Genomic DNA, 27,294 nt, shown 5'->3' on the forward strand with positions numbered 1-27,294 from the left:
GACCACTTCAAAACATTTGCCTTTATTCTTTTAAGCTCTTTCTGAGATCTCTTTTAAAAAACACACTTGCATTCGCAAATAAATGTGTGTCACTTCAAGGGGTAATGATGGTATGTTTTATTTTATTTTTATTTTTACTAAATACGTAACAAGATGCGTCGTTTTGACGTCACGTACGTGAAATAGGATAGAATAGAAAGCCTTTGTGGTCGGATAATCAGAAAACGATCGTGGTGGCATCCGTGGGAGAAGACGAAGTTGGTTTGCTAAATGAATTGCAAACTTCATGTAATCCTCAAGATTAATTGTTACACTGCTAGCATTAGCAGTAATAGTTATTGATGATAGAGGGGGAAAAAAATCCTATTTGCTGAACAATCCAATAACTCATTATGGAAATGGAAATCGGCGTACAAGATGGTTCAGAAAGCGTTTCAAGACCAGCATCAAGAGAATCTTCTGAGACCACACGGAGAAGTGAGTGGCATGTGAGATGTATGCACAAAAAAAGTTTGTGGATTAGACTGCTTGTAACTCTTTTTGAATGACATCATAAATTTGAGGTCAATTATAATACTGTATCCCTTTTAGGTCAATATGATATTAATGCAACTGATGAAGAAAAGCAAGATCCAAAGCTGCAGAGGGCAATTGAGGAGATGAAGAGGCTTGATGAACTACTATCTGTATGCATGTGCAGAGAAAAAGAGGCCAAGCGTCAAAGAAGGCAATGCCAAGCTAAACTCTGGCAAGAGCTAAAGGTAAAAGGGAGGAAAAAACATGTTCTTCCAATTAGACTAACATCATAAGTGTGTATTTTTCAAAGGACATCTTACCTGACGACCAATCCGAAAACAGCCATGAGGCCATGAATGCGAGGCTATTTTGGGCTTTGGAGGCACCGATTGGTAAGCAATGTTTCAATCATAGTAAATGTCACATTTCAAACATCTTTTGTTTCTTGCAGGCTCTCCAGAGAAAGAAATTGAGTCACTGTTTCAAACACAGATAGGTGAGTGGTGTTGCTCTTTAAAGAAGACCACAACTACCTTACAGAGTAAACCAATGCATATTAAATGAAGTGTATTATTTTCTATGCAGTTTGATGCTGGAAGGTGAAATGTAATGAGACAAACGTACGCTAGGTGGCAGTATACGCTTATTAAATTGATTTTTCCCATTATTACGCCAACTGACCGCATCGCAGTCACTTGGGACATATTTATTTATTTATTTTGGAAGAGGTTAACCATAAACCATAGATAATTTATTTAATAATAATAATAATAATAAATAATAATAATAATAATAATAATAATAATAATAATAATAATAATAATAATAATAATAATAATAATAATTTCTTCTTACCAATGCTCAGTAGGAACATAATAGTTCCTATCCCTGTAGCATTTAATGTACATTCTCTTCCGACAGGTGAAGAGAGAGCAGATGACTTCAGCGAATTATCTGAGTCTGTGTGCGAGGACTCGGACGACGGGAGCCACGGTGACGCCGACAAAGGCAAAAAGAGACAGAGGAACTTTGTCAAGAGAAATATTGAGGTATACCAAAGTTCATGTGAGGCCAAGGGCAGTTCTAGGAATCTTGACTTGCACCAAGTCTCCTCATTGTTTTTTTTTTCAGCCTGCCTTGACTAACAAGGCTGAGGAGAAAAAACATTTTGAATTTTTGGAACAAACATTGATAACATTTTATCTTATGTTCCTTACGATGGTCAGGGGGAAATGTGGAAATAGATTGCCTGAAAATCAGAAAATAACCAAACCTTGGCCTTCCACTGAGGTTGGGGGGGGGTCTAACTATATTTTAGGGTGGGAGAGTGCCCCTGCAGCCCCCCCTCTAGCTCCACCAGTGCCGATCTGTCCAACTTGTGTATCTGTCAATCAAAATTTCCAAAAGAAGGCCAAGGTCATAATTTTAATCGAATCATTGTCATTTGTCTGACAAGCAGACTCTGTTGGTTTCAATTAACACATCAAGTCAAAATATCTGAAATATACTTTTGCCCTGCAAACTTGGGCAAGCATGTTTTTGATTTTAGATAACATCTGGTGAAAGACATGGAATTTATTATCATTTTTTGCAATATGACTTTTTGTCTATTCGCAAATACACAGTCGTGTTGTGTGCTGCACTAGCTTGTCAGGGGCAAAGGAGGCCAACTGCTGTTGACACAGGCAGAGGAAGAACGTCTGGCCGAGCTTCTGCGAGACATTGACGAAGAGGAAGAAAAGAGTGCCAGAGGCTCAGACAACAAGGTAAGCTGCCATGGGAGCATAGAACAGGCAACATGTGACTTTTTGCAACTTCTTTCATACTTCTCACCGTCCTGTCTTGAGATCTTTGGAGTTGTATCTTAGCAGGTGGCGATTCCATTTCGCTGTGTCTGCTATCGACATTCTGCACGATATTTTTATATTTTATGGGAAGCAAAAGTAGTTTCCACGATCAAATAGTTGAACGGGGGCCTTTATCGTGGTCACGATCACGTCTGCGTTTTACAGCTAAGCACATGGACTAATGCTAACGGCTACGCATGTTTTGATGTCTGCTTGGCCACTGAGAAGGCCTTTGGGCAGATCTTCCTCACGACCCGAAGATGCACAGATGTAGTAGTTCATGAAAGGCCACGTAGTATGGTTCCTTTTTATGACAATTTTTTAAATATTATTTAATAGTCACATAAGACCATACAGCATCTTTTGCCTCATTTTTCCGTTTTCCCCAGATAACTGTTTGACTTTCAGAACCAATTATCGTTCACATACATTTCCTTTCAGCCCAACGGCGTTGCGGTAGCCCGCCAGAAATTTCCTAAAGCCTTGATATTTTATTTATGATGTTTAACATTTTGAACAAACACCCCAGCGATTGTGCTAGGGAGTACATTGACTCAGATTTCCATATTTCACTGGCTAGAGGAAGACTTCCTGTTTTTGCAAAGCTCGCTATTCCGAACGATCGTGACAAGGCAAGAAGATTATTTATGTGACCAGGACTTTGGCAGGGAATCGTTATCATGACTGAGTTCCAGTTCTGCGTCGAATCCAATGGGGACGCATCAAGTTCACATTCCTGCTCTGTTTGCTTTTTATGTACACTGTTTTGATGTTATCACAATATTATTTATATCTGCTAGGTTAAAGGCAATACATTTAACAGTCTCTAATTTTTGGAACCGTGTGAGATACGGCAAGGTCGGGGAACAACGGGAGATAGATTCCAATAGCGATGATGCCAAAAAATTCTATTCAAATATTTTTGAGAACTTTCTCTTTAAACGCTAACATAAAATCGGCTTTATAGATGCCAAATAAAAAAAGGAGGTGGTGACTCAGCAATTACCAGTTCTGGAAAATCCGACATTTGCGGATCAAACTCTCCTCACTGATCAGAAACTACAGTTGCATTATTCAATGGTGATCCAGATCTTGTCTCATCACTCAATGCTAGTGACCTCACCACTTTCCCTCTCTAGGGGGCAGTAGCTTCTGCTTTAGACCGTCCCGTTGGCAAAGCTAAGGAAAGGCGTGAGCCACTATCTCATCCTTGTTACCAAGTTACCGATATGCAATATTTAGGTTGCCACAAAATAAAGGAGGCCCATCCTGATGGCCGATGACAAATTCAACCGATGCGTGTCTTTTAGGAGGACATGTGGGCCGTGCCGGTGTCGGCGAGCCAAGGTTACGCCCCGGAGGTGTCCGACATGGAGCGGCTGCTTGCCATTGACTCCAAACTTTGTCATTTCCAGCCTGCCGTGACACCGCCCTCAATGCAAATCTGCTATACGCTCTCAGATGAGGTTTGTTTTTAACAGAACACACAAATGATACACATTTTCCACTGAAAATTTTCATCAGGCTTAGCATTACTTCGTTATAATTAGCGATGGTGGGTTTTATACAAACAAGTGTCTCCGTCACGATTTTGGAATCCCAGCCAATTTCCAGGGGCCTCAAAAATGAGTGAATAAAATGATGTAATTCTAAATGTAATCACTATTTTGAGTACCTGGAGGAAAATGCTTTGCCTAATGTTAGTAGCACATGGAAATGAGCAAAACCCAAGTTTCCTCCCTGGAGATGTTTTGTCTGATTTTCACTCCATCTAGCTTCAGTTTCTGTCTTCAAAACATTTAGGGTGAGATCAGGACACTTGACTTGGATATTTGAGGGAGCCATTTTGTCTCCCTTGACAGTATGGCACTGTTGCGACTATTCCACCATGTCTGAGTACAAGCGAGCCTCAAACCAGTCAATCTTGATTATCAGAAATAATCCCATCGTGAGCATCTGTTGAACATTTCACAAAAGCAAGGCACAGGAAAGACGATAAGTAGTCCGTAATAGGAATATAAGTGGATCGTAGAATGTCATGGCCTGTCATAACTTTTTTTCTGCACGTTTTACTATTTAACGGTCCTCAACCAAATTAGTCCTGACCTTCCAAAATAATCTCATCATGACCAGTTGTAATACATTTCGAAAAAGTAAATCCCAGGAAAGACAATAAGTAGGACAGCGCTGCACAGTACTGTGCGGTCTGTGGGATGTATAAAAGAAGTAAGCTAATGCTACGTTTAGCCGTGATTCCAAACGTGATCTTACTTTTCTCACTTTATTTTCACCACGTGACAAACTCCTCCTCAACAAAAACCAGAAGAGTTAGCAAAGCATACAGGAAACATTATAATAATTGAAGTGCTGGAATCTATTTCCTTATCCAAGAAACTCATTGTTTACATTTCTGGCCTAATTTTATCTGTGTAAAATCCTCCGAGGTGGAAATGATGAATAAATTGTTAAAGATGTGGTTGATCATGCCAAACGCTCTGCTTGCGATCATATAGATGAGTTCAGTATACATGATTAGAAGTATTCCACTAATACCAAATCATTTCAGTGTCAAGGTAAGAAAGTCAACTCGCTGATTCAGCAAAATAAATTCTCTCCTCCATCCAGCAAACTGAGATCATGATTGAAATTGTCATGAATGTTTTAAGAGAAGACAAATCAACAATTGCTCGAGCTATGCTAAAACCTTTGGCTATTTTTTTAAAAAATGTGTTATTAATGGCCAGCTGCTTGTGTTACTTTGAATGACCTACTTTTCTCTCCTTGCCTTTAATCTCGCACGATTCAAAGATTTCGGGAAAGACAAATTCTCTATCTGTCATCTGCTCCGTATTAGCGCCGACAAGGCCGTTGCAGGTATTTTTTAATAATGACACACTAAATACGAACTCGTACATCACAATAAATTCACGATAGTTTGAGGAGAAATGCGATATAATCTTTACAGGTGTGCTTGATTTGATATTCTTTCATCTTTTAAACGCATCAACAATGATATTAATATTCTATGTCAATAAACGTCTTGCCTCAAGCTTTTCGCATTTGGCAGAAGTAATTGGTTACGTTTAGCCGCCATTGTAGTCGTAGCGTGTCTGGCAAAGCATAAAACATTGTTTTGCCTGGGTGAGCCCCAGCTTGTTAGGTCTTGTATCAGTCAAGACGTTGGCACGGCATTTCGTCAAATCAGAATATAATTACAGGGTTGCTTGAGGTCGACGAGGAGGACCAACTCCAGAAAGGGAACGAGGTTTTCTCTTTCATTGGCAAATATTAAGACACGTGGAAAGGCTATAAAGTCATCTGTACACTAGCATTGAAATTAGCAGCAAAATTAGCATTTTCTGCCAAACATTTTGATTAGCATGTTTTTTTTCATTACTTTTGTGTTAGCCCTGAATTCATCATAGTAATAACATGTTTAATGGCGTCCACTCTTTTGAAGTTTAACATCCGATGAAAGGCAATGAGGTCACATCATGTGGTCGGTCATGAGCACTTATTTTTTTAACCGCAGCCAATTTGAAACACGTTTTCGTCATGACCGGTGCTTTCGGCCAATCTAACATGGTCAACTATTTTGGGCTCATCATGTCATTAAATAATACCGCAACCAAAACTTTATGTTAGAGCTTCATTTCAAATGTAGAACTTTTTTATTTTACATAAAAAAAATGTTTCTTTTTGTAAAACTCTTTGTAATTATGTCTCATTTATATTACACTTAATGGTTTTAAATTTCTCTCATCAAATTAAGAATTGAAACCTGCATCCAGTTGCTCACTGGCCCACATTTTATCCCTTTGTGATACGTGCCAAACTATTTGTGACTAAAATGTGGGCCATATTGTTCTGGACTGTCCACAGCACATGTGAGTGGAAGTGCATTGGAAGACACTTGGACATAGATTCTCTCCAGATGCGTTTGATATCCAACATTGAAGATCTGTTCAAATGTTCTCATGACTTTTTCATTTGTTGGAAAACTTAGCGACATTGATTAAATTAGCTCGTCGGCTCACAATTGTCACCAATTAATTGCTCAAATTAAATCTTGAAATGTAAGTTCATAAGGTCTATTCCCAATCAAAATACAATTTTTACCCACTGATACTTTTTTTAGGTTATCATAGATTTCATTGTTGGATTCAACATAACCAGACGTCCATTTCCTGTTACTGGCAGGATATTATTTGAACACAGTCTTGGTGGAAAACCAACAACTCCTTCATGTGCAATCATCTACATCCACTGGATACATAAATCTTCAAAAAATTCTGCAAAGGTATTTAGCAGCTCAGTGAAGATTTCTTGCAATCCAACAACAATAGGGGCCTTGAGGGATCACCACTGAGAGTTTGTCCACCTGAAAAGTTCAAATTAAAACTAAGTCAAGGATCATAGCTCTCAAGATCCTTTTGCATTGTTTAGCAAATACTGAAAACAGCCAATATGGTATTAGTCCAGTATCACATTTGTGGATGTAGGATGCATCACAAGGTTTTAATCTTTTCCAAAGAGATTTCTCTGGACCACCCTCACTTGTGAAGAAGAAAAAAAAAAGTCCAGATGACCCATAAATGAATTGCTCCTTTAGGAATGCTGAGCTTTGAGCAATCATCTACAAGAAAAAAAAAAAATCTTGATATGATCATCTTGTGCCAATGTGTTTTTGGATGGATGCATTTTAAATTATTGCGGGAGGAAAGTCAAACGTTTCCCAAGACACTATACAGCATTGAGATTTCATTCTTGCAAATATATTCACATTATATAGCACACAGCTGTGGCCCAGCACCTCACAACTTGGCAGTTACAGTCCAAACCTGCAAAGAGAAAAGAGAACGCAGTCAAACGTCTCAACCGTCGCTTCCGAAAAGCTCTCACAGGGTGTGCGTGTGGCAAGCCAAAGCATGTGGACGAACTTTGGCGAGTGGCCTCAGTCCACGTGGCATATGTGAAGTCTTGACTGCACCATCTGCAGGCAACCAGAAAAAAAAAAAAAAAATAGAGGCGCATAGATAGGAGCATGCTGTTCTGAAAAACACCAGCCATGGTCGGGTGACTCAGCCAAACTGGAACAGAAAATTGTAGTGCTTAGCCAAAGGCAACATGCGCCACTCTAGAGAATTAGTGGTCCTAATATTTTGAGACTAAGCTAGTACATTAAAATTATAACATAACGAAGATAGTGTGGAATTGTATTTATGGGTTACAAACATGTCTGACTTCATGTTAAATGTAGATTTCATACAGGAAAACTACACTAACCTGCTTTCTTTGACTGTGTGGTGTTTTTTGTTTTTTTTAATTTGATTTCCAATTTTTCTTTCCAAAAGCAGTACTATGAATTTCACAAATAACACAAATCATTTGCGGTTGTCCCGCAAGCACGGCAAAGTAAATCAGCAAGAAAGCTCTCGTTTTGTTTTCTAGTTGTGTCGCTTGGGTAACCATTTGTTGAAAGATAAAAGAAAAAAAATTTTTTCTTTATTTAATCCGGCCAATTTTCAATTTAGGTGTTCTAACCGTGAGCTTTTCGAATCCTTGGAATTCAAGACATCAAAGTTACGCTAACTGCTAACAGTTTTCCAGTCTTAATGCTGATTTTTGTCCTCAAAGCTAACCTAATTGTTAGCACCTTGGCTGATCAATCCTGGAAATGAATCTTAATAGTTTTTAGTCATGAAAGGAAGCCAGCGAGAGCACCTGGAGAAAAGCCATGCAGGCTTGTGGAGAGCATGCAAACGCCACGTAGAAAGACAGACGTAGGCAGGCGTCGAAAGGATGACCGCCCAAATCACCACGCTGCTGAAAAAGATCACAAAGCTGCCCCAGAGACCAATGAAAAATATATTTTAATGAAAAACAGCAGCTGAAAACTTGTACACAGAAAGAAGTATTTAAAAAAAAACAGCACAGATTACGAAACTAAATTATTTACATAGAGGTGTATTGTAACTAAAAAACATAGTCAGAAAGAGAAACGCTGACAACAGGTGGGGCACTGCCCCTCTCCCAAATATGCTAGAGACAAATATTCCGATCATACAGTATCGTTCAAAAACACAAACATGTTCGCAAGCCTCAACATTTTTCCAAAAATATTCGACCGCAACAGACCTATTATTTCGTACGTAAACATTGCCACCTCGCAGAAACGCTCTCAAATGCCCAAATAACACACCTGACCTAAATCGTGGGTGGTCCAAAGCATCTCCTCCATTCTTGCTTTGAATGCAACAGTTGTTTTTGGCCAGTGTGTACCACAGAAGAGGCCCGCAGTGTCACTTTCAAATACAGCTAATGATTGACGCCATATAAAAATAGGTCAAATGGAAATGGGGCATTCAAGAACTGCTGACTGCTTGTGTATTTGTGTCTTACCCAGGATTTAGACTCAATAAATGTTTTTTTATGATATAAATCAATAAACTTGGATCGTATAGTGGTTCACGTGTTTGCTTAGCTGAGATCAAAGCTGCTTAGACTAGATTTCAATTCCGAGCGTAGCTAGCTAGGCTAGCTTCACTCCTCCGCTATGAGCTAAGCTGAATTGAAAATTGAATTTTCACAACCACCACAATTTAGGGCGTTGGTCTTGACAGAAGTCTTGTTTTCATAAAAAAAGAAACAAAAGAACATCTTTGTCATGATACATCATCGCCATTAAATGGTCTTGGTTTTTTTTTTCATGTCATTTTGCTTCTGCGTCTGTTGATCATGTTGCCACGGTAACAACTCCCGTGCGGAACATGTTGAATTGCTAAAATCGGTCACGAGTGTGAACTATGCTTGCTTAATCTTCTGAAACGCATTCAAGTAGCACACTGACCTTGTTTATTCGCTCGTGCTTCATAAAGTTTGGCAAGCCATCTTCGTTCCCTCATGCTGTGATCAAGTAAAATGAGCTTCGTGGTAACGTGACTACATATTCTCTGGAGGTGTCACATCCAGCATGATTGAACCCGTCTAATTTTTTTACTGACATCCATTTTTGCAGCTGAAGACTACTTGGAGCCTGAAAAATTCGATTCTTCCAATAGGCCAATTTAAATCAATTTAAGGGGGCTCAGCAACCCAAACCCCAAATCATTCGTCTGATGTTTCTTCAAGAGTTTGACACAATTTTATTGAAAGATATAATTGTGTTTGACGTGTTTTTCATACTTCCCAAAAGTCTCATGACCCAGATTGTATTGCGGGTGGGAATATCGAAGAAGTATGTCAAGAAGCGGCTTAACTCATTCACTACCATTGACGGATATAAACGTCAAGAAATTATTTTTTTTTACTTTAAGTGACTCATTACTATATTTAGCAAATAGAGTGAGACATTTAAAATAAATCCTGGTGTCAGTGTACTAACCGGTGACAAATTTAAGGAAAACAACATGTGTCAGTAAGTTGTGGACCACCATGTTCTGCCAGAGCAGCATCCTGAACATTCAGTGGAACGTGACTGCTGGGATGAAAGACATTCTTTCAAAAGATATTCCATCATTTTGGTGTTTTCAGAGGGTCTGCCCTAATGCCTTTTCCAAAAAGTCCCACAAGTATGTAACTAGGTCACAATCTGGAGATTGTTCTTCATCATGTCCAAGCACGCACGCACCATCCTGTGACCCTTGTGTTCTGCTTGACAGCATCTGCGTGTCATATTGTCCTCTTTTTTTTTTGGGGGGGGGTAGTCTTCCAACCACTAATAAAATACAAATGTGCATTTTCTTTTTGTGTTACTTTTTGATATAACTGCTACTATTTGGTCAAATATTTCAGGTAATATTTTTAATGAGAACTGGCGTAAAAAATAAATAAATAAATAAATGGATGGCAATTGTGACTGCTTGAGAAAATATAATACAAATCAAATTTAAAATATAATGTAGCGGTATACATTGATATCCGAATAATTGTCATAATACAAAATGGCACACATGATGCAATCATTTTGGTTTTCGGTGTTGCAGCCAAAGTTCACGACTCCCATTTTTAAAGCAAATAAACTGACTTTGTTTTTTCATTTTTATTTTAGAAACAAGCTCTTAGTGGTGTGAGAATGGTGGTAAAAACACATTTGGATTTTTTTTTTTTCCCCTTCCTGGTTGGGACACTATATTATCATGACAGGGGTCTGACCTGCTGGATTTTCTAGTCTTGATGAACAACAGCGCTCGGGTAAAGACCATTTTAAGTGAGCCTTAGATAGAAGCTGTCATTAGTTCCACCAACAAAGATGAGGAGATGAGAGCTCAGCATCATATAGTTTCATATTTGACTTTTACAGGATATGCCTCCCACCTTTCCCATATTGCCTGCTCAAGATATATTTAACTCTCAATAAAATATAATAGAGGCAATAAAACCAGTGTTAACATTCCCGATGACTCAATTTGGTCATCTGTAATGAACGGTTATTTAACTATGTGCAACTACCGATTGAGATGTTGACATTTTATGCACAATCCATAAAAGTGCCGGATTAAAAAAAAACAAATTAGATGATTCAAGAAATCACACTGGACTGACAACCCTGCAGTTGACAACTTCCTGTTTGCCTGACCCTATCATTTTTGACCTGGTCATTTCTTTTATAGGATATGTATTTATAGCGGTCCAAAAAAGTCATTTGCTGACTAGTCCTCATTTCCAAATTGAGCCATGACCAGTTCAGCAATGACCAGAGGTCACTCTTAACACTTTTGCATTGTTATAATGTATCAAAAATATCATGTTGCGAAACCATATCTATGAATTTATTATACAGTATGACAATAAAAAATTTGGGAAAAATAAATTATATTTGTAATGTGGCAGAACGATAGATCTTGTGGACCCTTTATTGTGTTTGTCCCACATGGAATAAATCTACAAGCTTTTGTTCCAATTCTTGCTAACATTCTCCTCCAGTGAGGACTGCTCTCTTCTTGTCAGTATACATAAGATTATTCTTTATTCTTTCAGTCCTAATTCTTTTTCTGCCAATATCGAAATGTTTCACATCTTGAATTCTTTTCACTGAACATAGCTGTAAGTTTACTAAAACCCCCTTTCAGCAACCATAATGTCAATCGGTGAAAATTGCGCTACAACTTTCGCGCCACAATTTAGACCTGCTTTTATTTGGTCTAAAGTCTAATGAACTTTCTGCCACTAAATTGTCAGGTTTGCCGGGGGCGTGTAATTTAACGCGTAGCATGGTCTGCCAAATTCCCAAACATGGTAAACTCGCCTTGCCCTGGCACAAAATAGAGACGTCTGACTCCGAAAATTGCGCCCTAAGTGCCCTCTTAACCATTTCCGCAGTTTTCTTTGCACTTAGTCAACCAGGAGCACATCTGTGATTTATGTGAGGTTGTAGCCAAGGTATGCTTCTTTGTTTGAGTACCTGATGTGATTCTTTGCTAAGCAGCGTCGAGTCACATCATCTCGCATCTCGCAAATCTTGAAGCAATTTGCATCTTTCAACTCAAATTAATGATGATGAACTGGTCCATGGATGGACTCGCAAATGTGGGAACCATCAGCCGGGTGTGATTCTAGGCCAGTGCCCAAATACGTCGGGAGGCTCGTCAACTCTGCGTGACAATCACTCGCGCGTCTGTTGTCTATCAGGAACGTGTCTCGGACACCGGCCTCAAACACGATGGGGACATTCAGCCAGGAGAGAAGGTCCTGCAGGACATCAAGGAAAGGAGGATGCAGGAGAAGCAGCTTCTGGAGATCCAACGGCAGCTGGACCTTCTGGGCCAGGACCAGGAGATGACGGTGGGTTGGCAGCAGCCATGTTTTCACAACGCAAAAATGCATTTCATCAACACACCACCTGTGTTTCTCATTAGCACACCCTTCTTTGTTTATCTCATGCACATACATGACAAATTATAACAAGGACAAAGTTCATAACCTGTGAAGATGATGATAAACAGTGAAGCATTTGTGGCACTACAAGCTCACTCCGTCCGAGTCACTACATTAAAGTTTGCTTTAGTCAGTGGAAGCCATCCAAAGACAAGGAGGACCCATTGAGACATGATGTCCTTCACCAAGTTCCTTAGAAACCGCTTGGAGCTCAGCCAGCTTTAAGCTAAATTTCCTTTGTTGGTATTTCATCAACAAACCCCATTTTCTTCCAATCCTGATTTATGACATTTGACCTTTACAAACCATCCCTGAGTAGCCTTAAAATGTTGCCTAAACAACAAAACATTATTATTGCATAATCAGACACATGTTTGATGATAATTAATCCTGGCCCGCTGCATGAATGACTAATATGAGAATAAAAGTTGTATGGGGTCATAAAAACACTGATGTGGCACACACAGCTTGACTTCAAAGAAGACATCATGACATGCAAGGAAAGTCTCACCCTGGCTCCATCGAGGTTTTTTTTTTTCGTTTTTACCCAGCAGTCTGTTAACGGCTGCTGTCTTTCGATTTTTTGCATTTCAACTCGGTGTCAATTGATCGTATAGTATATATATATATACTATATATCAACACTAAAAGTTCGATTTGTTGTCTGGTTTAGCGCGTCAAGGCTCATCTGTTTGTGAAGATTTATTTGTGAATTTACGAGACAGGCTGATTTTCCACCCTGATCTATAAAGTTGATTTGGTAATGCAGTCATAACTCAAATTTATTTGCTTGTAAAGTGTGAAAGGTATTATGCAAGTTTTTCGCATAGAGTGAGGTCCAAATTTCTCAGAAAGTATGATGTAGTATGTCACTATGATTACATAACTATTCTGGGAACATTCTCACATTTTGTCTAACAAAAATAGTTGAACGAGCGCAATTAGATAATAATGCTACGGCGACGCTAAGCTAACGCCCCTACCAAGACGAGCGCAATTAGATAATGCTATGGCGACGCTAAGCTAACAAAATGGCCGCCATGTCTGTTAGCCTTCTTTAGTCTATCTGGACTGTATATCTGTGACAAAAAGAACCTGGAAATATTCTGGAACTGGTCGGGACGCACTCTAAACACGCCTCATGATTGGTTACTCTGAAGACTACACATGCTAGTCTGCTTTGGCTTGACTATTCAAGCAGGTGCATCAATCATATTTGACAGTGAGGAAAAGAGTTGGTAACAATTAACAGATTATCCATGGTGTGTATTATTAAAGGATAAAAAGACAAACAATTCCAAACACCCATCTGAGTCACTCAAAGGGGACGTCGTATGGAAAAAATTGGTTCGAGTTAAATTAGGCAGTGGTGGCTTTTTTCGAGTGCCATTCATCTGCTGTCTGGACCCGGAGGGCTGAACATCTCCTGCCTGGGTAGGGGGAGTGTCTGAGTCTTCAGAAGTTTTCAATAACACTATAAAAAGTCACTAGATTTGTTGCTGGTTGACTATTTGAAAAATACCACAATGGGGGGGGGGGTCGGAAACTTCGCGGAGTTGCCCTCACTTCATCACGATACCCAAGTGCTGTTCCCGGTTGTCATGGTAACAAAAGTTGTATTTTAACATTTAAATGAGACAGAACCACGCCCACCAAACTAACTATTTTCAACCAGTGTTTAAAAAGAGGTTGATAAGTGTGCTGTAATTCTTCAACCTTGACCTTTTTCGAGCTTTTATAACACTAGAACTTTGAAATCATCTAGTCTTATCCAAAAAATCCTTCGCAGTTGAGTATATTAAAATCCACGACTACTCTTTTGATTGTTCTGATGATTTTGTGGCGTTATTGGAATAAGCTGTAGAAAATTTATAGATATTATTTTAATGTAATTCTATTGCAATGAGCCCAGTATAATGAAAACACAGCAATAAAGTTACTTGTGAGTTTTATTAGTCTCCAACATCCGTTTTAGATACTCTTGACTGTTCAAAAGTCATGTTTCATTTATTTATTATATACACACACATCTGTACGGCGCCACACTGACTTTTTAAGCAGAAATTTTCAATATAACAGCATTAATTTAAGGCACGGCTGCCCTGTAATGAAAAACAAGTGAACAAAGCATTGGGATGAAAACGATTGTGGAGTCCACATTTGAAGAATTATTTTATCGTCATTGCTTTATGATTAATGTGGATGTAAAAACTGTTTAATTAAATCCCGCTCACAATATGCACCAACGCTCGACTCCATGACGAAGAGCTTGTTGACTGTTGTCACTGATAACATATTCCTCTTTAAATAAAGGCAACCCCCCCAAAAAGCTAACATTTCCAGACAAAGGAGATTTCCAAGGAGTTTCCAAAGGACTGACCTTACGAGGCGAGTTTCCCTGCAACTTCATTTGGCCGTGCTCCTACATCAACTGGAAAGAACAATCCCACCATTTACTGTAAGGTGGGACGGTTCCAAAGAGGGTCTTACTCATAATTAGCACAACATCATCAATCATCCTGTCATTATTTGCACTGATTCTCTGTTGTCAGCCAAAATCATGCTTTCATAATTCAGACAAATATAAATAATACGGCTGTCACCAAGTCATAATATTAAGTAAACCCACACGGTCGAATGAGATTCACTTATACTATTGTGCTGACCTCTGACCTAGAAATGGATGTAGAAAAGTATGCCTCCATGGCTGCTCGGTGAATGAAAATTCGTAGTTGAGCTTTTGGAGTTTTATTTGTTTATTCAAAAAGCACAATTCGTAGGGATTACTAAATGCAATACTTATTTTGCTGACACAGCAAAAGTCTTGAGCGGGAGGAGGAGGGGTGGGGGGGTCACCCAGTGGATTGTGGTGGTTGTAAGATATTCTATCATTCTCTGTTTTGAGCAAAAGCCGAGCCAGTAACACAACTATGTGGCTGAAGCTCTGCGTGGAAAGTCCGTTTATATGAAAGGATCCTGCGGTGAAATATTGCTCAATATTACTGAGGTGAAGTGAGGACAAGGTGACAATAACTAGCTTTGTTCAAAACAATACGCTTCTCTACACATTCATCTTGATAAATTGACATCTTTCCATCTTGGATGATCTCATGGCTTTTGCTAATGAAGAAAGCATTGTTGGCCTTCATTGTAAGAAATTCCACATGTGTAGAGCAAAGCACATGGATCGAATATTGCCCTATGCGCCGAGTGCAAGTGGCCCCAGGGGTGTGTCGGACCATTAAGTCCACTTATTTGATTCGAGTCAGTGACCATGAAAGCCGAGCTGCTCGTAATTTGTATAAAGCCAACTTGCGCCCTTCTATGTGTGTACAGGAGCTAAAACAGTGAGTCGCCCCGAAACTACCGTGTCTTTCCCTTAACCTCCGCCCAAAGTGTGACTGGATAGTTTCATCCCGTAAGGTCACCAGCTATTTCTTTGTCAACAGAAAACAAAAGTTTCTCCTCGTCAGAGGAGGTGGAAAGATAAATGACTTCATGCATGAGAGCCAAATTTACAGACAGTCTCTTTGGTCGTATGGTTTGTGTCTAGCGGCTGGACACAAAACAACTAGTTCTGGTTCTGGATGGCAGGTGGTAGAGAAAACGCTGAAAGGCAACATTATTGGGATGCTTGGAGAATTGGGACTAAAATGTTATCTTCTGCTTCTCTAATCTGTCTCCTTGTGAAGCTTTTTTAGACTCAACATAGTTGTTCCTGTCTTCGCGATAAGTTCAGTGGAAGACGGGTTCTGTCCGGAAGAATGTACATGGAGAGTGTGTTTTCTTTGGAAACTTCAACTCCTGACATTTTCTCTCCTGTGGTCTGCTCTGAATTGAATACGCAGACTTTAAAGTCTTGGATTGAAAGCTGTTGAAAAGACTTTTCTAAAATTATCTGGCTCTGTAGACAAGAGACAGACATTACAAACAGCCTTGGCCTTCCTCGTAATATGTAGGGAAAGGAAGAGGTCAAGTTCTTTTACAGTCACAGCATTGGAAACAAAAATACGTCTTGAGTCCTTTTTATATCTTTGTAGGAAATTTAGGGTCATGGAACTGAATGAAAATATATTCAAAATATTCATAAACACGTCAAATATTGCTTATCTCGTCAGATGTGTTTACTCCCACAACGGCGCAAACGCCCATTTTACGCCCAAGGTGAATTACGAGCAAAGTCACAGAACAAAAACTCATATCAAGGCAGTAATACGACCTCATTCATGCATTTTCTTTGGGTCCATGCAACCCCTCTGAACTTTCAGTTCTTCTCCATCGTCAGGACGACCAGCGTTGTTTAAAAGAATTTCATGGCCGGTCACTGGGACACTTTTATTGCCCTATTCACAGAGCGTAAAAATACCGACATATCTAATTGACCACTTTATGTCTCACTGTGCCGATTAATGTCTTAGTTGCCACTCCTAAGTTTTAAATACGTCGACATAAACGTCAATTTTATCTTCATATGCATGCGCAAATACACGTTTGGAGTTTTGAAGGTCAAGTCCACAAGTGCACCTTGCGTGACAAAGACAAAAACGTGGCAGCGCCTCGAGGGCGGTGGGGGGTCATCGGGATTGGAATGCGTCTGCCGAGTGTGCATGTGGAGAAAATGATATACAGTGTCTGGGTAATTGAGGGGGTCATAAATGACTAACACAGGCCAAGCCTCAATGATCCAAAGACTGTCATTACATTGTGGAGTACTTAGAGCGAGGGGCAGAATCCTCTGGTGGAGATGTCCATCAAAAAAAGTAAAAGTCTTCCTACCTTTCACAAGGTGGTCCGCTCAGGGGCAGCGTGCGTGCACATGATGGATGAGGAGTATTAGCTGCAGCTTGTTGGGATAGATGAGACACAGGAATGTGATATTTTACTTTGATGGGGTCGCGGTAAAAACATCTGCACGGGTGTCACGCTAGATGAGTTACAACAATTTGAAAAGCTCCTCAGAATATAATTAGATCTCCAACAAACTGCGGAGTGTTCTGTAATTAGTCATGAGTCTGTCTCCAAGTTTGCTAAGATTTTTTAAATTAAGACAAAAATAGTTTGAATCAAAATGGTGTCACCTTCCACAATAAAATTAAATTCTCCAGGTACAAAATGAGATCCAGCCAGGTATTGTCAAGTGTGCTAAAATAGAATTTGCCATTTAGGCAGGCAACAAAACATGACTGTGACACTGTAGAACAAACAGAAACAAATCAAAGCAGTGAGCTAAATACAAACCAACTGACAAGACGATGAACAACACCTGGACAAGACGCAAAGGGTTGGAGCGACCTGATTGGCTAACACGAGGGATCGGAAAAAACTAACATAGGTGTCCACGATCACTTGACGTGACAGAAAGCCAACAAATGATGTGATGTGTTTCATAATCCAGCAATACTTAACTATATTTATAATTTATTTCATTTGGCCCTGAGGCTGAAAAGCGAAGTGTGGAGAGTCTCTGTTCCCAAATTGCCTGGAAAAAAATAGTTTTGTTGCATGCAGCAATCAATCACCAGGTATGAGGTGTTGACTGAAATGTGTTCCCGATTGTCCAGTCCAGTCACGTTTGGCCGCATCGCTTAGTTTGCGGTGGTCCTGAAGCAAACTCACGTGCACAGCCAGAGGTCTGCTTATGCAGTCAAAATTTTCGCTTCGAATAAATCCAAGCACTAACAAGGAGTGTATTTTCCTTGGATTAGGAAAAAGGAACATCCACTTTGCTGCCATACATTATTATGATAAATAAACTCATGGTTAGTTCGGGTCATCCAACAACAAGGAACACTTTGTGGTGATTATTCAAAAGCCTGCTGGAGAATGTTTGGACACATTTTGGGAGGATGCTGAAATAATATCTACTTTAGTTAAAAGCAAGAACATGCATGTAAAGATGTATTATTTGACTCCGTATGTGTCGGGGCACTTGTAAAAGTTAAAGTCATAACGCTACATATCAACGTACTTTATATATTTGTGTGTGCGTACAGAGCGAGCCAGAGCGCCTCAGTGAGGAGCAGTTACTTTGCCTGCTGGATAGATGTGAGCTGACAGAAACCGAGCCAGAACCTTGACACGAACACGGACCCCCTCCACGCGAGGCCTCGCCGTCAAGATGTCCGTCAGAACCCGCGTCATCTGTGATATCACGCTTTCCTGACCTCTAGATTAAGAAGCAAGAACGATTATCGGGTGTATTCATTTTATGGTATATCTCAGATTTTTGGGGACATTTCAATTTATTTTTGAGGGCAAACACCAAGAAGAAGAAAAGTGGATCGCTTTCAGAGATATTCTTGGTCGTGTTGACAGGTTCTGTTTGTGGCTGCACCTGGCTGACACCTATCATCTCACTCCTCACCTCACATCGTGACCCTGTAGGAATAATCTCACATTCCTGCGAACTGAAAAACATGTCAGACAGGTGGAGCCTATGAGATCGGACCTTGACGAAAGCCGCGTAATAAGCTGTAATCACGCAACGTTATCACTCAAGGAACCTAAACATGCTCAAAGTAAATACAAATCAGGAGATAAGATTTTTATAAATTATTAGGGAGGGATGACGCATATTTGCTGTGGGTAAGCTAAACATGGCAGGAATGAGTCAGTGTTAAAGTCTCCATGTAAATGTTGCATTCTTAGACTGTCTGCGTTCTTTGGCGAGAATTTTGTCTACACTAGAACTACTGTATACAACTGGACCTCTTAGGTCTTGGACCATTGACAAAAATTATTCCATCCGTCCATCCTATTGACGGTCTCCATTTTGTTTTGTTCCGACTGATGCATTCAATGCAGCGCGGTTTTAAGCAATTTCCAGCCATATAATTTTATAGACGATCGTCAAATGGAGCGGTGGAAAAGCACTATTGGATTGTGGCTTACTGTTTTTAAAAATTGGGTCACAATTATTAGACAGTAAGCAGGACTGGCCCCTGTTTTTTGGCTGAATAGATAAAAATAATAAATATGGGCATTTTCTTAGTCATTTGAATGCAACAATGCTCAGCAGAAAGTTAAATCAATGCGTGCTAAATTCGTCAACGTCTGCTGATCACACGGCGAGTTTAAAGTTTTAAAGAGATGCCTGTGTGATGTGTAATCATATCTGTATGAACGTGCTGTTTAAGTGGATTATATTTCATGGTGAGTTTTCCTGCTGTTGACTCCCAAGGATACTCCCTTTCTCTGAACCATCAGCAGACCCAACTAATGGATTCCAGTTGCTTGACACAGCATGGCTCGACTCCCTTTTTGCTTTTGTAAGGACGAGATCTCAATCAAAGTAAATACAACATCCAGGGTCTTGAACTATCCATCCTACTTTTCAACTTTTTGTTTGACAACCCCCCCTCGAGAAAAAAAAAAAAAAAACCCACAAGTGACGAGAGATGCTTTTTTTTTTTTTTTTTTAGAAGCGTTTATTTTTCTTTTGACATAACAAAATAAGTACAAGTATAAACAGCATTTTTTTTTTGGTAAAAAATATGGTACAAATGTTTATGGAAAAGCAAAATAAAACGACATCCTCATATCAGTGTGCAAATGAGTTTATACAGACAGAAGCGTTTCCAACAGGCTACGCTTCGAGATAAATTATTTAAATAGCATATATCTACACAAAATGACATAACTTCAACATAATAATTTATCAAAACAAAGGCATTGGAAAATACACATAGCACAACATAGTCTTAATTTTTCCTGTTTGGGCTTCTTTTTTTTTTTTTACCTCCCCTAGAAAAATATCTTATATACAGCACATGACTGATAGTACAGTCTTGCAAAAAAAACCAAATTGAAGCCATTCAATTCGTCTTAAGAAAAATTTTTTGTTTGTCTATCGCTGGCCTCAATACAAAAAAAACCATCCATGAGGTAATAATTGTACTTAAAGGATCTCCTTTTGTTTCTCCTTTGTCAGAAATACACACTCAAGCTCAGGCACATCACTCATGCATGTGGACGAATATAAATATTTCAAAAGGGAAAATTCTAAACTTGTATTAGCAGAATATTGCTAGCTGGAGGAGTTGTCATAGCAACAAAGTAGCTCAGCTTCCCATAGCTGACATCATATTCCACTCCTTCAGTTGGAACCGAACAGCACCTCTGCTGGTTGTATCAGTACACTGCATTCTTACCAACCAATCATTAATTAGGCCCCTCCCTTCTTTTTAGTTCCATACTAAAAAAAAACAATCATTGGCTAAAAAAAATCTTTGTGCCCTGTACTCTCCTTTTTGTGCTCTTAACCTGAGAATTTCTTCTGATTGGCCATCCCTACATAGAAGACCTTGAATATGTTTGGAAGAGTGACTGACTTGAATGGTAAAAAAAAAAAAAAATCACTTTTTTGGAAAGCTAATACACATTCACTCAAACCACACAATCATTACAGTCATTCCAAACCGTCCATGGCTCCTTCGAGAGAGAATATTCCCTCAGCTAAAGAAAGTTCTCCTACTGCTTTCTTCTAAATGAGTCCACAGCAGATGTCAAATAATGCTCGAGGATGAAACGAATATGAAAAGAAGGAATTTCCCTTAGATCCGTCCTCCGCAGAGGGATACCAGCAAAGTTCAGGTGTGCAAAGCAATAAATGTGGCTCCCTTATTTCGGCTGCAAAGGCAGGGGCCAAATTCTTCGGAGCAGAGCTGTGCTCACAATATGAATATGGTGCAGATATATCATTGAACTTTCATTTAGCTTTCAAAGTCCTGAGGTCATGTTACCTCACGCTACCACATGCTCATCATTCCTCCAACGTACATTGCCCAGATTGTATCGTCAAATTGGAAGACGTCCTTCAGCTTGGGGTTGTGTCTTCATTGCATTATGAATCTGAAAAACAGAAAAACAGATGAGTCTCCCTCCTGTTTTCACTTAAAGTCATGTATCTGGATTTTTTTAGAACTCCTCTTACCTCTACATTCGTATTTAAGATCAGAGAAGTACACCATCTCCTGAGAGAAGACGTACAACCCTAGTCGCCCTCCGGCATAGGTTTTGTCAAAGATGTTTCCAGAGTCTGCCATGATTCTCTTGCCCTCGTACATCACAACTCTAAAAAAACAAACAATCATTTAGATCATCAAATAATAAACATGTCAAGATTTCTTTCTTGGTGTTTACAACTTGCCTAATAAGCCCACTCTTTGGTCTATGGACAAGGTGCCATCTGTAGGCGGTGAAGTCCTTCCAGCCGATGTTCTTTGGGTCGTGCCACAGAGTACGAACCTGTAAATCAATAGATGTTAAAATATCTTCTAATCTTTAACCAAGAAAAGTTATACTAAATTGAGGGCTCACCTGTCCGGGTGTGTCTCCGGTGTGCCACAGTGCGTTCCTCAGGTGCTCACCAGGACCGGTGGTAGAGTTGACCACTTTGATGGAAAGGCCAGAGTAGCCTTGAGCTCGTGTGGGAGTGTGAGACCAATAGGTCTGTGTGATCTGCTTCCACATGACTGTGTAGAATCGAGAACTTGACTGGTAGCCAAACACAAAACCGGCGTAATCGTCGTCTCGGTCTGTGTTGACGAAGAAGGTCCCGCTGAAGTCGACGGCGCTGAACTCATCGAAACCTTTTTGGGAGAGGAGATAGTTTAGGTTTTGCCGAGTCCGACATGGTTGCTAAGTGAATAGGTGGTTTCATACCAACGGCGATGCCTGGGTCACAGTTGACAGTCTGCACCAACTCCTTGCCCTGATGTCTGACCACCCAGTTGGGATCAATCTGAGAAGTGCCTTTAGGATCAAGAGGAACCATCTGGAAACGGCGGAAGTCGGTTTCACTGATGGCAAAGTTCTCTGGGCAAACGTCATAAATATCCAGGACGTTGTCTTGGTCGAAATCGTCTTTGCACACATCGCCTCGGCCATCACCTAAAACGAAATATACATCGTGAGGCACAGATGTTTTAAATACATGCTCAAGAAGATTGACTGAAGAAGTGACTCACCATCAGAGTCCTTCTGGTCGGGGTTGAAGGCCAGCCTGCAATTGTCTTTGTCATCGGGAATGCCGTCGTTATCGTCATCGTGGTCACAGGCATCACCCTTGCCGTCCTTGTCGTGGTCAGCCTGGTTGGCGTTTGCTATGTACGGGCAGTTGTCCAAATTGTTCTGATGGCCATCCTCATCAATGTCCTGGTTGTTGTCACACTTGTCTCCCACGAGATCCGAATCTGAGTCAGTCTATTGGAGAAAGGAATTCTTAGTTTTATGACCTGGACACTGGGAGATTGTTATTCTTTAGTATGAGAAACAATTCTTTGGATGGAATTTAAAAACAGAGCCTTGGGTTCAGGCACGCAAGCGAGATCTATGTTCTTCATGCGGCCGACACATTCCTTTCTTTCTTTAAGGTCAATTTATAGCCTCTTTGGCTTCCAGTCGCATCTTTGAAATTTTTTCTCCGCACGCCATCGGGCCATGCTGAGAGACGAATAACGTAAAGCCGAGATCTGACCTTACCTGATCGGGGTTATGCTCGAGGGGGCAGTTATCGCAGTGGTCTCCCACACCGTCCCGATCCGTATCCCTCTGATCCACATTATAAACATATGGGCAGTTGTCGTTCTCGTTCAGAACGCCTGTTGAGTTGAAGCACATCGTTGCGTTAGCCTACGGCACCAAGCTAATGTTTCTTTAAGATCCTGGAAAGCTTTGAAACATAATATGGTCACTTACCATCACCGTCAATGTCTACCGCGCAGGCATCCCCCTCTCCGTTATTGTCCGTGTCGGTCTGGTCAGTGTTTGACTCGAAAATACAGTTGTCACATGTGTCACCTACGTCATCCCTGTCGGCGTCATACTGAGCAGGGTTGTACACTCTCGGGCAGTTGTCCTAAGGAAATACCAAGGGAATGTAATTTTAGTTTTTTTTTTTCAAATGGCATTTCTGCGTAAAACTGATTTGTAGTTATGTCTGTGGGGAAGGCATGGTGTTGAAGCAATAAAATACACTGTTGGGATTACTCACCCTATCATCAGGGATACCATCATTGTCATCATCGTGGTCACATTCATCACCACGGCCATCCTTGTCGTAATCTTCCTGACCAGAATTGGGAAGGGTGGGGCAGTTGTCCTAGATAGAAGAAAAGCACAGTTAGGGTTTGTCGTTTTATTACGGATTTGCGGCCTTTTGAATTTCTATCGTCGTTTGAGGTTTACCTTCTTGCAGTGGTAGGTGGCATTGGCCACACATAACAAGTCCGAGTTGGGCCACCCATCCAGGTCAGAATCCTCTCCACAAATATAACCATTGCCAGCATAGCCTGGTTTGCACTCACAGCGGAACATGGAGTCGGAGAAGACGCCCAAATAAATACAGTTGGCGTTCTTGTTGCAGTTGTGGCTACCGTCCTGGCATGGGTTACGTGGTTTGCAAACCTGAAAACAAAATATCTCTGAAACTTAATAAAACAGAAACAGTTTCTGGTTTAGCACAAAGTCGTTATTCATACCTGTTTTTTCGCCGTCGCTTGCTCCACTCCTCTTCCGAAGGGTTGAGAACCGGAGTAACGAGCTGGGCACGGCTGGCAGTTGTAACCTGGATCTGTGTTCTCACAACGATGGACTCCGTTGTATGTATAGCAAGCGTCGGGGACCTCCTTGCACTCATCGATGTCTTTGCAGGTGATGCCGTCGCCTTTGTAGCCGATCGGACACCTGCCGCATTTGAATGACCCATCGGGGAAGCTCATACACTTGGCGCCAGAGAAGCATGGGTTGGAGAGGCAACCATCTGCAGAAGATAATTGCTTGGTGTTATGGATTGCAAAGCTTGAAATAATTCCGAGATAATTCAATGTGCTTACCAATGGGACAGTCCTGTTTGTTGCACACTTGAGACATGGTGGCGTCACCAACGCAGTCCTTGCCACCGTATTTAGGAACGGGGTCGGAGCAGAGACGTTTACGGTTCTGGATTCCTCCGTTGCATGTCACGGTGCACGTGTCCCATGGTGACCAAGGTCCCCAACCGCCATTGACTGAAAGTTTGACAAATTATATTAATTTGTTGTTCTTGTGTCGAGAATGGAGTGATTATAAAATTGAGCTTACTAGGACAGGGTGACTTGTGGCAGATTTCAGTTTGGCGTCCTTCTCCCTGGCAGTCCATGCCGCCCATCTGGGGTGTTGGAGAGTTGCAGAGACGTATACGTGTGATGACCCCTTCTCCACAGGTCACAGAGCATGAAGACCAAGGAGACCAGTGGCTCCACCCTCCATCTTGTTTGACTGCCAGTGCAAGATACACAAATTATTCCTCATCCTTCATCGCTAGGGAGACAAAATTAAAATTAAAGTCTTTCTTACATCGTTTGTCACATTCCTGAGGGAAGCAGTCTCGGGTTTGGACTGAGGTGCCCTCGCAGTTACTGTTAATGCGATCGCAAGAGCGCCCACGCTGCTGGATTCCTCTACCACAAGTCACGGAACAGCGGGTCCACTGAGACCAAGGGGACCAGTCGTCCTCAGCGGAGTCACTTGCTGTAAACCGGGAGGAGGCGGGTTAAAAACATGACATTTTGGCAGAAAGTAGACGAGAATGGTCGCCTTGACTTACGATTTCCACATCTGGGGCAGCACTCTCCTTCTGGAATGGTGCCATTGGTGCAGGGAATCAGAGGACAGGAGATTTTTCGGCACACAGTGGCGGAGTTCTAATAGGAGGAACATTCCGATTAGTACAAGAATGAGCTGCAGGCAAGACCCTAACCCGCAGTCGGAGTTTCTTCACTTACCTGGCAGGTACACTCGGTGCAGTCGTCCACAGTCCACTCGTCTCGATCGTTGTGCACAATCCCGTTGTGGATGCAAACACTACTGTGATTCTTGATTTGATCTTGAATCTTGGCGCTGTCCTTAGACTGCAGGAAAAAACAGGAATAAAGTAAGTGAAAGGGAGGGGTGCAAGCCGGGGACCAAGGATGGAAAACTTTCACTTTGCCAAAGTTCCAGCAGAAATGAATCACCATCCGACATAATCATTACGACAAAGCCTGACTCTAGTAAAGCAATGCGAGTATAAGCAACATAGTTGTGTATTCACATGGCTCTCATTAAGAACTTGGCTACGGGCTGCCACGACAACGACAAGTGGCAGTGGGAACGAAAAAGACGAGGAACGTTTCTGCAGCGCTTACCACTTTACGCAGCTCGTTGGTCACGTGCTTCACCACCACACCGAGACCTCGGAGTTCCTTGAACAGGCCTGCGATTTCCTCGCAGGAGTAGCCGCAGTGGGATTGATGATCTGGAGTAGAGAGAACAGTTAATAATGCGGCGACAGGAAGTGAAACGTTGGACAATACTACCGAGTACTGGAGAAGATCTCACCTTTGGTTTTGTGGCCAGTGTAGTCGGTCCTGATGGCGGGGCTGGAGCCGTTCATTGGGTTGTCCAGAGTCAGGACGTCGGTTAAGGCAGCTGCAGGTAGGAGCACAATCCCGTTAATCGATAATATAGTTTTGCATAACGATAAGTATCCTATATCAGTAATGAATCAGCAAAACCAATATATTTTGAAACCTTACCTCCATTTTCGCATCCCTTATTTCTAAGAATGGTCTCTAGGGATGTCCCAAAGACGAATCTCACATTCTGAAGCACTCCCTGTAATCAAGATAAAATATTTAACAGACATGTTCCCACCAAATATGCAGCCATGAGAAGAAGACTCCTTACCATAAATTTATCCCGAGTTGCTCCCTTTGCAATCCTGAGCCTGGCGATGTCCGCCAGCTCCGCGGACAACACTTTTTGGATGGGCTCGTCCATCTCGGACACGTTGATTTCATCGCAGCCTACCAAGAGCTTCACACGGTCATCCTGGAAGAAGAGTGTGATGTTCTTCCAGTGTCCCGTAGCTAAGTGAGCCTCCTCGATGGACACCAGCTGCTGGTGGTTGCCGGTGGAGTAGAAGACATCCAAAGTATTGGCCTTGCCGTTGGAGATGATCTCCAACACGGGACCTGAGCCGTCTTTCTTCTCAATGGTCAAGAGGCTTCCTCTGTTCCTCTTGGACTGTTTCAGGTTGACTAAGAGGATGAAACCCCTCTCCAATTGGATGGAGTCGATAAGGTCCCCAAAGGAGTTGTCAGGGACCGGCGGGATCAATTCTGCATTCAGGATTTTATATGCCGGGCTGTTCGGGTCAGCTCCTTTGACCAAAGTCACGCCGTTGTGCCTCTTGTCTACCCGCACCAGATCGAATAAGTCATAAACACTGTTGTCATCACGGGTTTCTATGGAGGACACGTAGTTTTTTTTTTAGGTACATAATAAAACCGCAATATATATTTTAATTCATTTTTCTGCATTCTCACCTGCTAATATTGCAGCCTCACAACTCCAAAGCAGCGACAACAGAAAGATGCCGTGCAGCATCATGGCTCTCAAGTCAAAACGCTAAATACAAATAAATCATAAATTACATTCATTTCATACCCACAGTTATCATTTCAAAAATATAAAAAGTTGACCAACCTTAAAAACAGAAGATTCCTTCAAAAGAAGCGGATTTCAAAAGAAAATCTCCTCCTGTTATTATTTATCCCCCGTCTCTTCTTGAGCTACAATTTAAAAGTAGTTCTTATTTCTTTTTTTAATTCCAATTGATGCTCTCAAGTTGGATTGCAATGTGTGACTGCCGGTTAGGGCGCAAGTGGAGACTATTTGAAGGCTTGAGAGACATTCCTGAGGTGCGAGCTGCACCAATAGCAGGCCAGATGCACATGATGGGGCGGACCCCGGGCCTCTTACCTCACACGGCTCGTCGCAGTCACATCCGAGACGCGCACAAAAATGCATTCCACAAGCTCAGCGGACAAATATTCCATACACTCACCCGGGTCAGGGGGGGTGTTTCCGGTTAAATAAATACTTAATGGCCCGGTTATATACCTATGTGCTATTAATAACTTTTATATTGTAGGACAATGTGTGTGGGCCTGAATGACCTGAACACTTTGAAGCTGGTCCATGTGTTTTTGTATAAATAAAAACATAACATTCCACAACTTTATTTATACTT

At 41.1% G+C, this 27,294-nt stretch overlaps 2 protein-coding genes and 1 long non-coding RNA gene across 4 annotated transcripts; 1 reads left to right on the forward strand and 2 right to left on the reverse strand.

The window, feature by feature from the left end:
* Window positions 1–74: 74 nt before the first annotated feature.
* Window positions 75–20,637, forward strand: fsip1 (fibrous sheath interacting protein 1). The gene is made up of 9 exons (XM_049739488.2): window positions 75–477; window positions 592–761; window positions 827–908; window positions 968–1,012; window positions 1,438–1,565; window positions 2,163–2,282; window positions 3,674–3,829; window positions 11,994–12,146; window positions 18,233–20,637. Exons 1-9 carry the CDS (start codon window positions 393–395, stop codon window positions 18,314–18,316), a joined length of 1,023 nt encoding a protein of 340 aa, XP_049595445.1. The 5' UTR covers window positions 75–392; the 3' UTR covers window positions 18,317–20,637.
* LOC125980431 (uncharacterized) lies at window positions 6,078–17,474 on the reverse strand. Of its 2 annotated transcripts, none has more exons than XR_007485651.1 (3): window positions 17,318–17,473; window positions 17,016–17,082; window positions 6,078–7,204 (listed from the first exon to the last, which is right to left on the reverse strand). It is a non-coding gene; the product is annotated as an uncharacterized lncRNA (long non-coding RNA). The 2 variants fall into 2 exon arrangements; XR_007485652.2 differs by lacking the exon at window positions 6,078–7,204 and adding an exon at window positions 15,081–15,215 and having other exon boundaries at window positions 17,318–17,474.
* Window positions 19,960–26,919, reverse strand: LOC125980427 (thrombospondin-1). The gene is made up of 22 exons (XM_049739485.1): window positions 26,748–26,919; window positions 26,588–26,669; window positions 25,947–26,506; window positions 25,796–25,874; window positions 25,599–25,688; window positions 25,406–25,515; window positions 25,004–25,129; window positions 24,826–24,922; window positions 24,576–24,749; window positions 24,321–24,497; window positions 24,074–24,247; window positions 23,720–24,000; window positions 23,427–23,645; window positions 23,233–23,340; window positions 22,938–23,097; window positions 22,722–22,840; window positions 22,208–22,442; window positions 21,903–22,130; window positions 21,558–21,829; window positions 21,388–21,485; window positions 21,172–21,311; window positions 19,960–21,089 (listed from the first exon to the last, which is right to left on the reverse strand). The coding sequence occupies exons 2-22, from the start codon at window positions 26,649–26,651 to the stop codon at window positions 21,082–21,084; spliced, it is 3,519 nt and encodes a 1,172-aa protein (XP_049595442.1). The 5' UTR covers window positions 26,652–26,669; window positions 26,748–26,919; the 3' UTR covers window positions 19,960–21,081.
* Between the last annotated feature and the right edge of the window lie 375 nt (window positions 26,920–27,294).

The sequence above is a fragment of the Syngnathus scovelli genome, chromosome 14 (genome assembly GCF_024217435.2).
Source record: "Syngnathus scovelli strain Florida chromosome 14, RoL_Ssco_1.2, whole genome shotgun sequence".
Classification (NCBI taxonomy): domain Eukaryota; kingdom Metazoa; phylum Chordata; class Actinopteri; order Syngnathiformes; family Syngnathidae; genus Syngnathus; species Syngnathus scovelli.

Coding starts and splice junctions, on each gene's coding strand:
- fsip1 (XM_049739488.2), top strand. CDS start 393: ATGGAAATGGAAATCGGCGTACAAGATGGTTCAGAAAGCGTTTCAAGA. Junction 762..826: donor AACTCTGGCAAGAGCTAAAG/GTAAAAGGGAGG, acceptor TATTTTTCAAAG/GACATCTTACCTGACGACCA. Junction 3,830..11,993: donor GCTATACGCTCTCAGATGAG/GTTTGTTTTTAA, acceptor GTTGTCTATCAG/GAACGTGTCTCGGACACCGG.
- LOC125980427 (XM_049739485.1), bottom strand. CDS start 26,651: ATGATGCTGCACGGCATCTTTCTGTTGTCGCTGCTTTGGAGTTGTGAG. Junction 22,443..22,721: donor TCGAGCATAACCCCGATCAG/GTAAGGTCAGAT, acceptor TTTCTCCAATAG/ACTGACTCAGATTCGGATCT. Junction 22,131..22,207: donor CGACCAGAAGGACTCTGATG/GTGAGTCACTTC, acceptor ATTTCGTTTTAG/GTGATGGCCGAGGCGATGTG.